This window comes from Drosophila santomea, chromosome 3L (assembly GCF_016746245.2).
Source record: "Drosophila santomea strain STO CAGO 1482 chromosome 3L, Prin_Dsan_1.1, whole genome shotgun sequence".
NCBI lineage: Eukaryota > Metazoa > Arthropoda > Insecta > Diptera > Drosophilidae > Drosophila > Drosophila santomea.
In genome coordinates, this window is record NC_053018.2 from 12,414,780 (window position 1) to 12,432,786 (window position 18,007).

Below are 18,007 nucleotides of genomic sequence, written 5' to 3' on the forward strand. Positions count from 1 at the left end.
CCCAATTGCGCATTACTCATATTCAAGTATGCCGAAAATACAAAAACTTAAGTACACAAATCAGTGTATAATCACAATTGTAAACACTAGATAATTTTAAACATTTTCCAGGAAAGAATTTGAATTATCTTTTCAAGGAATTTGTGTACTGTAAGAGAGAATTTCAATTATCTTTTCAAGGAATTTGTGTACTGTAAGAGAGATTCGGCACTCATAATTCTTAATCGTACATTTTACGGCATAAGTACAAGACCGAACTATATGACTTGTATATTATAAATATATACTTTTTTATACTTACATCCTCGTTGGTTGTCTGATCGCTAGTCGTCAGATAGGTATGGAAGCCGGCCAGGCCGATCACCGACCATATCGAGAAGAAGCAAATGAACACAACAATCACAGTGAAGGGCGCCGCCTTGATTACATTAAAGACCTCGTGCTCCTTCTTCATCACTGCGTTGTGGGATGTAAACAAATCATAATTCAGATGCTATATGGCTCGATTTTCCAGGGTACTCACATAAAACTAAATGCGTCACAGAGCACGAGAATATAAATACAGCTAAAAATGCCAATGAGACTAGAAACAAGTAAAAGAACCGATAATTCCGCTTGCCCACGCAGTTTCCCACCTGCAAAAAGAGAGAGCATTTAAATGGGTTATAAACACACTACAGGCGTAATAAAGTTGCTAAGATATCTGCCACAAGGCCCCCAAAAACATAATAAGGTTAATTGCATTTTCACGAGATGTGTGGCATTACCAAAATTACGACCGAGAAATGCCTTAATTTCCAGCACCCCTCCTCCTCCTCCTCCTTCAGCCAACCCTTTTTGGAGCCGCGAACAGTGAACCAAATCCCCAAAAGGCTCGAGTCGACCTTCAAGCCGTCAGATGCGATTGTGTCGGTACTTTCTCTCCTCCGGGGACTTGAGTTACGCCGGAGCCCCAGTAAATGAAGTGGGGCGATGGCAAAGCCCTGACAGCAACACTAACTGGCAGAGACTTTGAAATCAAGTAGACCGAGTAATTCACACCCTTTCATTGAGCTCTCTACTTATACTCATTTCATTTTATATAAATGCGTAACTAGAGAAATAGTTTCCTTTACTTATTTATCTTATATAAATGAGATTTTCTTTAATAGCAATTATAGTATATCAAGGAACGTCAGAAGTCCTCGGAAAAGTGGAAAAGTGACAGCCTAAGTCGCAGCGATTGCTCAACTTAGTGTAAATATTTAATGACTGAACTGACCTTCCCCAAGCTAAATGGTTTGCAGGTCACAATAAATTGATTGTGAATTGTGAAAGCTAAAATCAAGGTGAACTGAATTTTTAAATCCACACCATCGTGGGAAATGAAATATGAAGACAAAGCAATCAATTAAGGAAGCAAAGAGTAAATGGGTTATCTTGCGGCTTTAAAACACTAGTGGTGGGCAAACAAGGCACTCAATTAGTGAATATGAATAGTTAAAAAGCTGAGGAGTATTGGAAACCTGAGTTGAAAGTTAAGTACTTGCATCTGTTAGGGTATGTGCGATGATTCGAGTCTCTGGGGTATGTGGCGCCCGCAACCCAAAAAAGTATGCTACACCAAAAAAAAAAAAAAAAAAAAAAACAGAACCACAGAAATATGAGTGTGGCTACTTAAGTTAGTGTGTGCATGAGTGTGTGTGTGTTTGTGCAAGAGTGGTTTGTTTGCTTGGTCCTGTCCAAACACACACACACACACACATACAGACACAGAGGGAGCCACATCTTGTTGCATCAGCGCGTGGCTGGCGGGCATAAAAAAAGCGGAGAAGCAAAGGATTCGGAGGGAGTCCGTCCGAGTGCGCTTTTTTTTTTTAAACATGACGTGCGCTTGGCTGAAATTATTTTTGCTAAAAAATTAGCAACCTCAGCGGTTGCCGTTGGAATTGGGTTAAAGTCAGCAGCGACGACGAGAGGCTGTTGGTTTTGTGGCCCACTTTTCGCCAGTGCCTCTAATGCGGCTCTCGGCTCAATGTCAGTTGGCCAAAATGGGGGACACAACGATGTTGGGGGAACGGGTGCTTTGGGGACAGGGTTTGCTGGGAAGTGATTAAAAATGCGCCACCGCTAACGAGGTGCCGGGTGTCCTTGTCAAGGACCCACTCGGCAAACGACTAACATCAGCAGCATTCAGCACCCATCACCCGCCATTACCACCAATGGCAGCATCACTAGCATCACTACTCACCCAGGGACAGTGGTGATCGAAGCGGTCCACGCAGTTGTCGCACAGGCTGCAGTGCGAGGCCCTCGGCGGCCGGAAGATCTTGCAGGTGAAGCAGTATTTCAGCTTGACCGTTTGTCCTTTGACCAGGACCTCCTTGGTCCTCGGCGGCGGTCGATATGTGGGGCTGTTCAGCGAGTTTGGCACCTCTACTCATCGCGATTTCGGGTTATCCATACAGGATTTATCCAGAGCGACGCAGAGGAAATGCAGCATCAGCATCAGCAACATCGACGTTGTTGACATGCAAGTGGAAAAAACAGAGTGGGGGAGGGAAAAAATGGGGGAAAGGGCAAAAGTTTTCTCATTTTAAATATTTTATACAAAGGCAACAACAGCAACTCATTAGTGCAAAGGCAACGCAGCGTTCGCCTTTGATGATTTTTATACGGAACATATATATTTTCCCATTTTTTTTAGCGCTTCTTTCATTCTATGTCATGCCACGCTCATTACTTTTTACGTTCCTCCCATTTGCTCTCGCACACACACTCACTCACTCACACACAAACTTAATGAAGTGAAAACAAATATATACGCAAGTGTTCTCGGTGTGTGTGTGTGTTTGAGTGGGCGAGTGTTTGGCAAGGAGGGGGCGTGGCAGATGGAAAGGAAGAATATTCAGGCAACAGGCAGCAGCAGGCAACGACCTTGGCCACGTTTCCTTTTGGATGAACGCGAGGACTTCGACTGCGATTGCGATTGCCATTGCTATTGCTATTGCTATTGCTGTCGCGAGACTACGGGGCGGATGAGTAACGTACCAATTTGCTTTTCAATATAGGCGGCCTCATCGTTGGAGGCGCGCGGTATGACGCCCGGATCCGTGAAGGTTGTGCGCAGCAAGGAGCTCATCGTGAAGAAGTATAGTACCGCACCCACAATCGGAATGGCCGGATTTATGCTGTCCGCCAGAAAGGGACAGCTGAAAGAAGGAGCAGGACGAGGAACAGGGAAATGTATCATTAATCTAACGATGTTTCCGTCATTATGGTTTGTGTGGCAACATCTTGATTTAACCAAATTGTTACAGCAAATGGAGTAATAAACTAGGGGCATGGCAATAAAATAGACTAGGTAAACTTGCTGATAATCTAATGACTATATAATAATGATGTTATTGCGAAATTACACTATAATTAAGTTAGTAAATAATTTCTTGTTATAAAAAATTCAAGGTAGCAATTCAGCTCTTTAAAGTGGCTTAAATCTGTCTGATTGAACAAAGGTTTTCCAAACTACTGAGCCTTGGATTCTGTCTCAGCTCTTCGGAAAGCACCCATTGAAATTTGATTCCCTGAATCTCCGACTTCCCTGCACTATGGGAAATTTGACCCCTTTTTCTGGCCAAAACCCATTTTCTGAAAGTCGGAATATTACAATAATATTTAGTGTACGCATTCATAATTGACCAATCTTTAGTGCTGCATACCAGAAATTTTAATAGATGGCGCCACAACAAAGAAATCAGCTGTTAAAAACAGCTGTTGCGCGTACACAAAACAACAATCTGCAACATTAAGTTTTTCTTTCGTTACAAAAGTTCTAATATCTTTGGAACCAAAGCGTTAATTTCCATTCTGTAAAAAGTATTTTAATCAGTGGGCCTTCTATTAGGCGTTTGCAACATTCAATAGAAAAAAAAACTAGTGTTGTCCCAGTAATTTAGTAAAAATCTTAGTTGCTTTACAAAAGTATTTTTTTTTATAATGCCTAACTTTGAATAGAGATTTAAAGTGATTGCAGCAAATTGCATCAATGAAATATACCTCATGTTGTAGCTTATTTAGTTCTTGTTCAGATTATTGTAATTTTAAAAGCCACTTTTACCGATTCTGGGAGAATTTATAGATTTTAGACTTAACCCTACTTTTCCAAATTCAGAGTAATCTCATGCTAAACGGGAGTTAAACAAGGCGGTTGCTGAATTGTTTCGTTATTTTTATTAGTACTATTGTTGTTAACTTCTGTAAAATAATTAAGAATATAAACTCTATCACGAAATCAGTTGTTTTGGCTGAGATTAGAAAAAGCATACAAAATGAGAGAAAGCCTTTACGAAAATTAATAATATAAATATAAGGGACTGTGCCACGCCCCCAGTTTTTGCGGTAAGTTTAGATATGGTCTAGTGCAAATTAATGCAAAAAAAAAAAATTAAATATCTTTATTCGTTCTGGAGTTATAAATTACAAAAAATAGAAAGGGCGGTGCCACGCCCACAATTTTTGGTACCATAAGAGATATGGACTAGTGTAACCCTATACAAAAAACACCAATTGAATATCTCTCCCCGTTCTGGAGTTATTAATTTAGGCCAGAAAAAGTGGTCAAATTTCCCATAGTGCCCTGGCATCCTGTGCATCCAAACGCCAAAATGCAGGCAACGCTTGCCTTTGGATTTAGTGCAGCATTTGGTGGGCGACGAGTGTGGCATGCCCTGCTCAAAATTGCATGCAAATGTCCCCGGTGATTTGGCAATGCCCCAAATGTGTGGAAAAGCCCGAGCAAATATGGCCCCGAATTGGGGCGGACTATCCCTCCCAGCGGGGATAGCTGCGATGCGAAGGATGTGAAGGATGCGAAGGACTGGCAGCTGGGGGATAGGACAATGCTCGGCATTGTTACTTAATGCCCGATGCGTGCCAACGATTTGTGAATGGCAAAAGTCGCCGCATTCACCAAACCAGTCGCAGGAGCAACTTTCACTCGCCATCAAATCACAAAGGACCCGAGTGCTCAGTGACAATTAAGTGTGACGAGTCCCAGATGGACGTGGATGTAGTTTGCCTCATTTTGGGAACAGTCAGCATAACCAACCGAAAATAGTTAAATACATTTGTCATGACAACGCCGATTTCGCACCCGCTCCACCCCCGGGCCATAAAAGTGTGGCTTAAATGGGAATGCATTCAAAAAATGCTTTTCTCGCATTCAACTGGCAAATCGCTGACAATGCCATAGAAACTAAAATAGAAAATGGGAAATGCGAAATACGAAGGAGGGCCCCTCATGCATTGTGTGCTACCTTTTAGCGATTTGCATTGCCGGGGAGCGTCGAACGAAACACAATTTGAGTTTGGCCCACACATCCCCAGGCTGCCTACATGCAAAAAAAAAAAATAATATATGTATATATTTTGGAGCTTTCTATCTATGACTGCAATCAAATTTTTGGGTCCATTTAATTCAGGGACAAGTAAATTTGTACGTACAAATTAAAGCCTGAGGCGCATTGCGTTTTGTAAATCTTTTGTCTCGGTTTAATTCTATTTGATTATATTAAAGAATAAATAAACTATAAATGGTAAACCAAAGAAAATCTACAAAAATTTAACTTGTAGCCTAATCAATTTAAATTGTATTTTTTGTTAGTAATATAAAAGTCAACATTTGTTTAAAAATAAGTTGTTTTATAAAGATATCTCTATTCAATTTAAGTCTAGGTTAGTGCTTAGCTTTATCCTGTGAGTTTTATACATTTTTAGTTACTGAACTAAAGGCTTTTCTTATGAATTGAAAGGAAAGTGCAGTTGAATTCCATTTTAATGTAATATTTTCTTTAGCCTGCTTTCCTATTTTAAAGCAACTTTGTTTGGACTTCCCCATTTTTTCGCGTGCATTCGTAGGATATGTGCGAGTATCTGCAGGAATATCTATGGGAGCACTCAAAGGCATTGCAGATATTGTAATGCCCATCCATACTGGGGCGCCTTCCACTCGACTGTGCGCTAATGTAAAGCAAGCAATGAAAGTAAAATCGCGCTGCAGCCGCTTTTCAGCGGCGAATAAATTTGGAGCGCATAAATGGAGGAGCTGGAGGAGGAGGTGTAGGTGGAGCTAGTGCATACGAGTTTTTGGATCCTGGGCATGGGAATTTCAATTTCTTTTGTGGAGAACACAGCACCTCCGCACATGTAATTCCTTTCTGCGCTGCTGAAATGATTTCGTGCAGAAAATGTTGAGCATAATTTCGCCTAATCGCAGTGGGTTGCAACTTAAACGTTGCGTTTTATTTGTATTTGCACTACGTGTCGTATGCGTTATTTTGGCCAGTCTACGGAAAAATGAGGGTGGATGCGCCCATGTGAAACCAAATTGAATTTAGTTAAACGTTTGTGGGCTGTGTGTGTTTGTTTCCAGATGCTCATGCCGTTTAGATATTTATTTGGTTGCTCTACCGGCCAAATCGATTGGACGTTTGAATTATTATTGGAGCAACGTGCTAGTTGCGACCGAATACAATATTCCTGGAAATTTCTTGTTTGCCTTATTTCACAATGCTGTCCCACATAAGAAAGCCATTCAAAAATATATAAATATATTGCAAAGAAGAAAGCCATTGTTGACCATATGTACTTCATACCACGAAAAACCACAAAAGCAGCTTAAATAAGAGGGTATGCAGAGGTCGAGTGTGCCGTAACTAAATTAAATATTAATAATTTACAAACTTTAATTAATGACCATTAAAAACCACCATCAGAGTTTAATAGCGGAAAAGTTTAGCAACCGGAAATGGAAATGTGACCCGGATGAATGAGTCTGAAATGAAAATTCAGTTTGAAACTAAACCCAGGCAACGTGGATAATTTTCCTGTGGTTTGTCAGTGGGTCGGTAGTTGAAGGATGAACATATTTGAATGCCGGACAAGCATCGGATTGACAAATCAAAAGCTGAAACTATTTACCCATCCTTTTTATGCGGATACACACGGATACCCGTAATTCAACGGATTCATCCCGAACAGAGACATCTAGCTGAAAAAGCAGTAGTAGCAGCAGCCGCTTGGATGCCAATGTCCTTTGCCAGCCGAAGCATAACGCATACGCCACGTTGCACAGCGATAATTACATGCCATTGGATACGGAGACGGACAGCAGAGGGCAGATGGCAGAGGGCAGACAACAGTCGGGAATGAGAAACCGGACGAGAAACCCGTTGATACCGATGAAACCAGAGCAAGAGTCCAAAGTCAGAGACCATTAATGTGGGCGTAATTGGAAATCAAGCATGACCCGCTGGATTGGAGTCGGTGGCTAGGGGATTCGTCTATCCGGTGCCCAACGGAAAGGGTTACTGGCCAATGCTTAATTAGCAACGTATACATTTTGCACACAATGCATCTAAAGGGCGGCGAACTGCACCCTCTGACACTCCAACGGGCGCAGAGAAAGAAAATCTAGTTCTTCAAACTATATACTGATAAATTATATATATTATATCTATGTTAAGGAATATCTCGTAAATTAATAATATATATTTGGATTAAGCATATATGTATTCTATAATTAATTTGTATAATTATTCTAAGACTGTGAATAGGCGCGTGAAAATAGCCAGAAGAAATAAAGCTAATTTAAATATCTTATCCTATGTTGTTTTATCGCTGTTTTAATAAATGCCTAAAGTAACATAATTCCTGTTAAACAATCAAGACCTTTAATAATTTTATCTTTAAGCTTTACCCGATTTATGATTACCGAATTTTAAAAATTAAGCTATGAGACACACCATATTCAATTGGAAACATGCAATACAGTTTCTCTCACTGCACTGACAAATGGCTGAAATGCGCACGGGGCGTATACTCACTCGAAGGCAAAGAAGAGCGCACTGGTGCCGGTAATCAGGATGCACGTCAAGTAGAAGACGCCTGTGTGCGGTGCGGACATTAGCAATCCATCGCAGTAGAATTTATTGCGTCCGGCAAACAGTTCCCATTTGCGTGTGACGCGCTGGTTTGGTGCCATGTTACTGCAACAACAGCAGCACAGCAGATTCATCGGGGCGGTCCTGGCAAATGGGTATTAAGTTTTGGATGGGATGGTGTTGCTATGCCAGGTCCTGCTTCTCCCCCTGCTCCTGCTCCTGCTGGTGGTTCCTGATTCTGATACTTTTCCTTTGCTGACAACAATCGCTGACTGTGACAGCGATGCCTTTCCTGCCTTTTCCTCTGCTGCTCTTGCTGCTGCTGCTTCTGCTGGTGATAATGATGATGATGATGTGGGCCGGACTGGGGATTCGGGTTTTGGGCTGTGGGATCCTGGGGAATGGTGGGTTATGCTCTGGCGACGACAGTTCAAACGGCTGCCGTTGACGAAATTATGCTGTTTTCCTGGGGTCCCGACCGACGACGCCACCCCCTTCTTCACTCCGCAACCTCCTCGTGTCACAGGGACGTGTTCATGTGTGGCTGTTGCAATGCCTGCGGCACGCAAAACCGACTGCCACAAGATGTCTCCTGCTGCTCCCGATCCTGTGCGCTACCTTCCACGAATTTCATGCACACACCGGGCGGCTGCTTGAAATATTCGCTTAAAGTTTTCTAGCTAATATTTCACTCGGTCGTCGTTCGTTTCGTTTTGTTAGTTGCTATTTGGAAAAGGCGAATGGTTCAGTTCAGGTGGATTTAATCAAAATTAATGCCTTCCCCGCTGCTACTGCTACTGCTGGCCACCTCCAGTGGTATCCTGTAATGTTCCAAAAGCAATTTCGTCCACTTTGTTGCGTTGTCCACGGTCCGCGGCATCAGCCACATTGCGTTTCAGTTTCCTCCTTTTATTGCAGCGCACACTTTCGGGCCTCACGCCCACACGCCCACGTGCCGGCTTTAATTAAAGCGGGACGGCTGTCATTTCCCTGCAGCCGCCTTCTTTTGCCTGATTCTGCCTGCTGCCACTCCCCTTTTTCCGCCCACCGGAAACTGGACTGGAGGCTGGGGGGAAAAGTGTGGAGACGCCGTTCCGTGCACACACTATACAGCAATTATTTGCTCGGCTTTGTTGATCCTGAATTCAGGATCCTTTTGGGTGGCCCGTTCGTGTCCTTTATGATTCAATTATTCGCTATTCGCTGCTGGCGCCACCAACAGTAGTTAAAATTGGCGTCGAATTGGTTTGGCTGGTTCTAGTCCTGTTTGAGTGGGTCAGTCCTGAAATGGTAAAGAGCAGAGGGAAAGAAAGTTGTGAAAGGAGTGAGCAACTGTGCAATTGCAGGCAAATATAATCATTAAGTTATTTTGATTAAGAACTTTTGTGCGGGCGCCGACAAGCGGAAAGGCGAAACTTCATCTCATCTTTTCCTTTCCTCAGGGATTCCTTTATTCCCACTTTATTATCGAATTTGAAACGCGTTGCCCAAGAATTGTAAGTTGGATAAGAGAGCGAGAACGTCCGCAATGGGCCAATTCATAAAATGAGTTTTTATCACTTTTTTATGCCAACACAATCGAGTTGTTATAGCTTGCTGATAAATTTTCATTCCAAATTGTCCCAGGGAAGTTTACGGAAGTTAAGCCAAACAGTTGTGGTCACTGCTTTATTACATTTCGGGTTGGAAACTCTTCTTTTTGCGGCACACAACTTAAATGACTGAGTGACACTTTATAAATTTCAATTAATGTACTTTCTTACACATTCTTAGTGGTTTTCAATGATTGAGTAATTTGACTAATTAATTGGAATCTGAATTGTTACTTTGTTTTTGTTTGTGTTGAAAACAAATCAGGGATGTGCAAGTTTGACATATAATTGATACGTAAATTCAAGCATCTTACTCTGTTTTTAAACATTTTGAAATATTTTTATATTAATGTTTAAGAGTTTGCCCAATTCAAAACGACCAAGTTAAACTTCTGCATACTTGTTATACATATTCCAGAACAATCGCTAAATTTTGAAATTCGCCGCGAACATAAATCCAGATCGTTTCTTATTTATGGGCTTGACATAAACCGACTAAAGGATTAAGGCATGGATTATTAACAGCCGAAATGCGCTAATTTGCGGTTTTATGCGAGACGACTACTGTGGGCTAATTGGCGCTAATCAAGTTAAGCATACGCACTGTATGCCGCCCCTGCGACAGCAAGTTGTTACTCCTCTTTGGCTGCGTTGCACGGTAACTTTGGCTTTCTGTATGTGTGTATGTTGCAACATGGTTCTGGAACCCAAAACCCGTTATCTAAGGCAAACAGGCGCACTTTGTGCGGCAATAAACCAGCAGCAACACAAACACAAGCACAAAAACGAGTGAATGGCTTTTGCATTTGCAATTTGCGTTAATTGGGCACACGCCGCCCCATTTAAAGGGACTCGGTGCGCAGATGTTGCCTATTTCGCCTTTCTCGGGTGGCGAAAATGTTTATGCAAATTGTGTTGCAATTATAGCGCCACCGAATACTCTAATATATACTGACTGCGATTATTTGCATACATTTCGCTGGGAAGGAAGGGGAATGGCATTGCATGGTATGGAATGGTAGGCTCCCCGCTAATTAACATTAACAGCAGCTGATGACATGCGCCAAGAAGTGCCAATTAAAGGCACACAGGCGTGTGTTCAATAAACTCATAAATTGCCTGAAATGACGCAAAGTGTCAGCAACAACGACTACACCAACGGCACAAAAAAACAATAACCATAAAGTAGCGACAGCAAAAACAAAACACAAGAGCCAACTTTGAAGTGTGCCACTCGGCGCAAATATGTAAATAAATGGCCACTTACGGCAATTCAATAGAGAGTGTGGGTCGGCAAAAGAGTGAAAGTGAAAGAGTCTTTGCCAAGTATATAGTATATATTATCAATCTGCAAACTAAACAAAGCAGAGCATGTGTTGGTATTAATAAAATGCAGTGGCCAACGCACATTCCATCTATCTTCTAAGCTTATACTGAATTCATGAATACAGTTTGTTAGAATAATATAGAAAGATTTCTACAAAATATCTGCTTAATTGCTATAAGTATCGGAATGTTTTATTTAACTAAAGCCAACTATGTGTGAATGGCTCAGTTATTTAATGGCTGCACAATAACGAAAATTCTTGAACTTGTTCTTGAAATCCTTCCGCATAAACACCACAACACTCACACTTACTTGCCGGATGTGAGTGAGTGAGTGAGCGAGAGAGCGAGAGAGTGAGTGAACCAGAAATACCTAACCGACACTTGGCATTGTAATTGCAAGCTGCGGTTGCGTATACGTATTTTGTAATACATCAAACCCTTGAACACCAGTGCTCTTGACGCTGCCCCGCTTCACCCCTTCACCGCGCCTCAAACGTAGCCGCAACTGCCACTATCACGCCCACACCACCCACTGAAACCACCCACTTCAGCCCACTCACCCACACTCTCACTATCGTTACTCATACGCATGCATGGCGAGCACACTTAACATTCAAGAGGGGGGCGGCGGGGGCGTGGCAAGTACTCCGCCAGCCATGCGTGCACGGCGGTGCTACACGGAAAGGAAAACTAACTTAATGATGGAAACACTTGTCATAAATCTAGGTTTATGCGGTTTTTGAAATAAGTATTGTTTGGGATAACTATGAATCTAAAATAAGATTCAGAAAAAGTACAAAATATAACAAATTATTTTATCATTTTCAAAGCTAGTGATTCTTTGTAGAACCCAACTGCAAAAGATCAGTATTATTCAAGTAAAAGCGAAGTTGATTTATGTCAGTTTGTTATAACTATAATTTAATCACAATTAGCTATTTTTATAGGATATTTTTCAGGAAGCTTTGACTTCAAATTCTTTTTCACTTTGATCTTTTTTCTCTCAGTGCCGGCTTAAGTCTAGCCCCTGACTGTCCCCCTTGAAAGGCGGCTCAGTTCGACTCTACTCGACTGGGATCATTCATTTACGCAAACGCCCCACTCGCATTCGCACTCGCCCACTCGTTCAGCAAACAAACAAACAAACGAACAAACCAGCAGACACATTCTCAAAGGCATGAGTACCGGACTGCATATGAATAGTGAGTGAGTGTGAGTATGAGTGTGAGTGTGAAGAGATCTTGTGCGTATTTGAAGTCGGTTTGGTTACTTTGGCTTACTCCAGAGGATGGCGATGAGTCCAGATTGGGAAAACGCAAGTCTCTGGATGCGGATTAACACCAGGTGAATGAGTGCTGCTACGTTGTATTAACACTTTAAATTTGATATAAACTTATATGGACGTATTTTACAATGATTATTAGAGTATACTCTGAAACATTTTCAAACAGGTTTTGCAAGATTTAATTCATAATTTTCCCTTTTCAAATTCGGTCAAAATCAATTGAGCAAATAGCTGAACCATTTTCGGTTTGCTTTATCATGAAAACCAGTTCAGTGCAACAGGCAGAAACCCAATTTTGTAACTAATAATGCAGATGTTTATTTACTACGATGTTGACCTGGGAACTTTCAATTAAATATAATGTCAGTGCCATAATTTCCAACTCATATTCCAATTAGTTTTGATTTCAAAAGAGCGGCCAGCAGAGCAATAACAATCGGCGAAGCTATACAGTGTCGTTCAACCTACTCTTTCAAATGTCAATACAATTTAATGGTTTTAAACAACCGCCCAACTAATAGACCACATATATGGTTCTGTAGAGCATAAGGGAACACACACACACAAACACATTTTCTCGGCATTGCCGTTACAGCTACACGAACATTTCCTCAAACATCCGACATGGCGTCCATTTCCGTTATGGCAACAAAGCAGCGCACGCACACATGCAAGGCATATATATGTGAGTATATACATATGTATGTGTGAGAGTGTGTCCTGTTTGCCTTAGCGTTTCCCTTTGCCGCTGTTCGTGTAATTGCTGCCGTCACATTTACAGTCGCCGACGCCGCCGAGGCCGTCAAGTCGCCGTCGCTGTGACAGTCAAACCAAAAGTCGCCATCAACGATTGCTCCACGATTCGCCAACATTTTATTACAGGCACTCAGAGAAAAGAGTTATTTTTTTTCCAAATTCATATTGGCACCGAATATATTAAATAACAAAACTTATTAGGCTCTATAAAAATATTTATTAGAAATACTACTTGAAAATGATTTTTAAGGGTATTTATTTCGGTAGTAATTGTTTCTTATTTTACATACAACATAATTCGTTGCATACTTTTTGACAGCTTAAGTAATAAGCTTAATAAAAAAATGCAAATCAAGTGAAGTGCGAAAAAGCGTTATTAAGTAAAGATTTAAGTAAATATTTTCTTTCTGTGCACCCAGAGTAGCAAACATTCGAATAGCAAAACTATCGTCACCATTCTCGTCGAAATGTGAGTTTTATACGTTGCTTGTGTCGGTAACTGTTGTTAATCTTTGCTCATTGTTTTGGTTTAATTTATAAATTCCTGTCCATTTGGCAGATGCCAACTTTTGTTTTTCTATTTGCCATTCGCTGGGGCTTTTGTATATTTTTGTATGCTTTCGCTTGGTTGTTTGGTTTCCCTCTCTGATTCTGATTCTGTTTCTTTTTCTGTTCCTGTTTCAGTTTCTATTTCTATTTCTATTTTCATTTGTATTTTTCTATTTTTGCTTCAGGTTGAGCACTGTTTTGGGTTTGTTTTCATCTGGTCAGTGTGAGCAGAAACTGTTCAACTATTTCTGCTGATGAACTGAGTCAGCATTTGATTTTTATTTGTGAAAAGTCGACTTGAATGCGACCACCGTCCACGGCAGAATTAATTGTCGTTTGCTTTGCCATCTGCCATGTTTGCACAGATGCAGTGCCGCAGTCCATGGGGCGATTATAATTTGCACAGTTTGAACCAAGCCACAACCTAACCCAGTATGACAATTATTATGACAATCACTTATAAGTGTTGGCAAAAGTTATTGTAGAACTGTTGCCCTACGAAACAGCAACCAAACAATTAGCAAAGTGCTTCGCAATTGCAATACTTTATGTCAATTTAAAGGTTGCAATATTCAAAACATATTTAACGATGATTGTTTAACGTCCTACATTTAAAGTTGTTTATAATGCAAAAGGTATATTCCAATACATAAATAGTAGAGATTTCTTATGACGTTGTAAAGTTAACCCATCCTAAGACTTGCATATTTATGATCCACTTTTTAAAATACAAAGATTCTAACCATGATTTTAGTGCACAATTTGTTGCTTTTAATCCAAAGGAAATATTGATCCAAACAAATAAAAAATACTTTATTCATGTGCGTATAATGGGGCAGGTCCTGATTACAGATAACAGATTCTTTATGACCTCACCAACGGCAAGGAAAACAAGGCAGTTTCTTGAGGAAAACATATTTGCCACCCGCATTCAATTCACCGAAAAACGCCCCACTGAAACTGCTTATGATGTATAAATGAGAAACAGTTGCCCCGATAAGAAAACAGACCCCCAAAACGATTTATATTATGTACAAATGTTTATTTAGCCCGCTCCCTTTCCTTTCCTTTTTGCCTAGCCTTATCTTTATCTATTTATTCCACGCCCATCGCGCACGACTCTTTTCTTTCTTTTTTAGAAGCGGATTATTGCTTATTCGAAGCATTTATTTATCTTCGATTTCGCATCGCATCGCATCGATGTGCAAAAGTTCTGGTTATTGCTTCGCTCATGCTCGACTGCTCCTGGTGGAAATAAAATGGCCAAATCCCATGGGCTACTTTCGTGGTGGAAAATTTGAATTATGATCCAATTGAATTTCAATCGAAAATTAAATGAATTGCCTATGTCGCAGACATGCATACTTTGGGAAAGTAATCATGATGGGCGGCTGTTCGTCATCATTGTTTATGGCCCCAAATTCGGTGTATAATCGAGAACTGTGCTTTTACATGCACACGACACACATGGCCCAAAAAAGTATGCTACGGAAAATTGCAAAAATCAAAATTGCAACACAGACAGGCCGTCTCTCTCTTTCCCCATTTCCTGCGCTCTCTTTCCCTGTCTCTGTGTGTGTGACACAAATTGAAGAGGACACGAAAAACTGCCAAACATTTCAATAAAGTTGCGCAGCGCCAATGTCGGCAGCGAAAGCCATAAGATTGCCAAACGCAGATTGTTTAGAAATTTAGTTTTATGAGCGCCACGATGCACTCACTCACACAGACGCCGCTGCCCTAAGGACTAAGGACTAGAGACTCGGGGACACGGACATGGGACACACGGACGCAGGGACTCACCGAGTGACAGGAACATCTGTCCCACGGATTGCGCCACCAGCTGTGACCAACCAGGCGCTATTTGTCAAGAGTTCCCCATACAAGTCGGGGCGATTGTTCGCCTGGCTGCTAGTTTGCTAGTTGGCCACTGCCGGATTGTCGGATTGCTGGATTTCAGGATTGCCGGATTGTTGGATGGTTGGATTGTTGGATTGTTGGATTGCTACTGGCCAGCCTTTTGCCCACACAAAAGCCCAACCGTTGCGGAGGAGCATGTGCAGCGGACAGCGGCTTCTATTGTCCGGCAACTTGTTGTTGACAGCTTTTGTTTTGCCGCTTCAACATCAGCAACATCTGCATTTGCAAGTGGAATGGAGAAAGTCATGGCACACATTTGGAAATGAGCATCTCCTTGTCAGTGTTTAGGATGGAAAAGCCAATGCTACTTGTTGAGGCACTAATTGATTTGGGCCTAGGGAGAGCAATAAGAAACAACCTTTTGTAGCAGTCACTTATTTTTTATTTAATTTATTTTATGCAAGCGAGCAGCTTTAAAAAACTTTGTTTCTTCTCCTTCGCCAGTGTTTCCTCAAGTGTCGAACAAGTGTTGCCCTATCCAATAACCGCAGATCATGGGTAACACTTTTACCAAAAGTTTTCAGGGTTACGTCTTTTTCGCCTAGTTGGCGGTTGAATTTAAATTACGGCGGTAACTTTCCCACCCCCCGTGAACGTCCTTCTGATCTTCACCAATTTTTAAACCGACGTCCAGGACAGCAATCTTGGCCACTGGGCGGACCATGATGCCTTTTGGTGTCCATATTGTAGCTCTGCGTACTTGTCCATCTTTGGCCATCACTACGTCAGTAATACGTCCTTTTGGCCACATGTTCCTCGGCAGTTGATCGTCGACAACGATAACGACATCACCGATAGCTATTGGGGGACGTTTGGTAAACCACTTGCTGCGTCTGGTTAAACTTGGGGTAAATTCCTTAACCCAGCGATTCCAGAATTTGTCTGCGAATAACTGAGTTTGTTGCCAACGCAGCCTTAGATCGGTATTGCCATCTGCCATACGCTTATAGCCGTTCGTCGATCCCAGAAGTAAATGATTCGGGGTGAGTGCTTCGTCGTCGGCTGAATCTAAAGAGACAAAGGTTAGTGGTCTGGAATTGATGATACTTTCCGCTTCCATAAGGGCGGTTTGAAGAGTTTCGTCGTTGAAGTTGTTTGTTGGGCAGATTGCTTTCAAAACAGTTTTGACCGATCGGACTAGTCGTTCCCATGCGCCTCCCATATGAGGTGCTGCAGGCGGGTTGAAGTGCCACTTAATTGCTTCGTATTTTATGGTGATTTCATCAAAGTCGATCTTTTGAAGTTCTTCTTTCACCATTTTCTCCGTGGCTTTAAAGTTTGTGCCATTGTCAGAAAAGATTTCTTTTGGAGTCCCGCGACGTGTCATAAAATTCCGCAGACACATAATGCATGAGCTTACATCGAGTTTGTGGGCTACTTCTATGTGTACGGCTCTCAGCGTCAGGCAGGTAAAGAGGACTCCCCACCGTTTTTCCTTGTGCCTGCCAACGTTGACCAGTATAGGACCGAAGTAGTCGACTCCCGTGTATGTAAAGGGCCTCTCGAAGCAGGCTAGTCGGGCGACTGGTAATGGAGCCATTTGAGGTACTTCGGGGCTGGCGGTGGCAATTTTGCACAGTTGACAAGCCTTTCGAACTGTTTTATACAGCACTCGTAGACGAGGTACGTAGAAGTCGTTTCGAATACGATTTATCGTTGACTCGTGCATCATGTGATGTGATTTTTCATGGTAATATTTTGTAATTAAAAATGCGATTTGGGAGTTCTTTGACAGAACGATGGCGTTGTCAGGATTTATGTTATCGTTTCTTCCCTGAATGCGTAGTACGCCGTCTTCGTCCAGGTAAACGTTCAGGGCAATCAACGAGCTTGACTTGTCAATGGCTGAATTATTTTTTAGAGCGGTTATTTCAGCTGAATACACCCTGGATTGCGCCTGTTTATATAGCCACGATTTTGCTCTATTTATGATTTCCGGGTCTAACGTTGTCGGTAGTTGATTTCCGAGACATTTGGCACGTATTCTTTCAATGTATAGCACGAATGTTGCCACAGCTCTGTATAGGCGTCTCCAATCAGAGAAGTACTCTACTGCAAAATCAAAATACTTTAGTTTGTTTACAACGAAGATATGCTTACGTAGTTCACACGGCTCGCTGTTATCGAGGATAACGTCTTGTAGTGGCCATTCGCTTTCTGGCTTGACTAGGAAGTGAGGGCCTTTTAACCAGCGATTAGCGTCAGGTGTTTTGATAAATTTGGTAGCTGAGTCCGCAACGTTTTGCTTTGTGGGAATCCATCGCCATTGGTTTCGACTTGTGTTATCGATTATCTCCCCAACTCTATGCATAACGAAGGCTTGAAATTTCCGTGGGTCCATATCAAGCCACTGTAGAACGGTCTTAGAGTCTGTCCAGTATGTACTTGAATTGATGTTGAGCCTTCTAACATTCATGGCCTTTTTGGCGAGGCCCACTCCAATTACAGCGGCCAGTAGTTCCATGCGTGGTATTGAGACTGGTTTTAGTGGGGCGACCTTACATTTGGCTGCTACCAGTACTGTGTCGACGTCTGCTCCTCGCTTGATACGAAGATATGTGACTGCTGCGTAGGCGTACTCGCTTGCGTCTACAAACGTGTGTAGATCAATCTGGTCGGCATTCGGCAGCAAAGTGGAGTAGAAGCGAGGAAATTCC

General features: G+C 41.9%; 1 protein-coding gene across 7 annotated transcripts in view; it reads right to left on the reverse strand.

The window, feature by feature from the left end:
• LOC120449143 (palmitoyltransferase app) overlaps window positions 1–18,007 on the reverse strand; it is a 68,773-nt gene that overhangs the window by 7,365 nt on the left and 43,401 nt on the right. For 4 of the 7 annotated variants that reach the window (XM_039631475.2, XM_039631477.2, XM_039631471.1 and 1 more), the window contains 5 exons: window positions 7,863–9,201; window positions 3,031–3,191; window positions 2,231–2,415; window positions 524–635; window positions 302–456 (listed from right to left, as the gene is read on the reverse strand). In XM_039631475.2, coding sequence (XP_039487409.1) covers window positions 302–456; window positions 524–635; window positions 2,231–2,415; window positions 3,031–3,191; window positions 7,863–8,053 — 804 coding nt within the window. In that variant the 5' untranslated portion in view covers window positions 8,054–9,201. Of the gene's footprint in view, window positions 1–301; window positions 457–523; window positions 636–2,230; window positions 2,416–3,030; window positions 3,192–7,862; window positions 9,202–12,110; window positions 12,274–18,007 lie in introns of those variants that run through there. The other 3 variants (XM_039631472.1, XM_039631473.2, XM_039631476.2) reach the window with 3 other exon arrangements.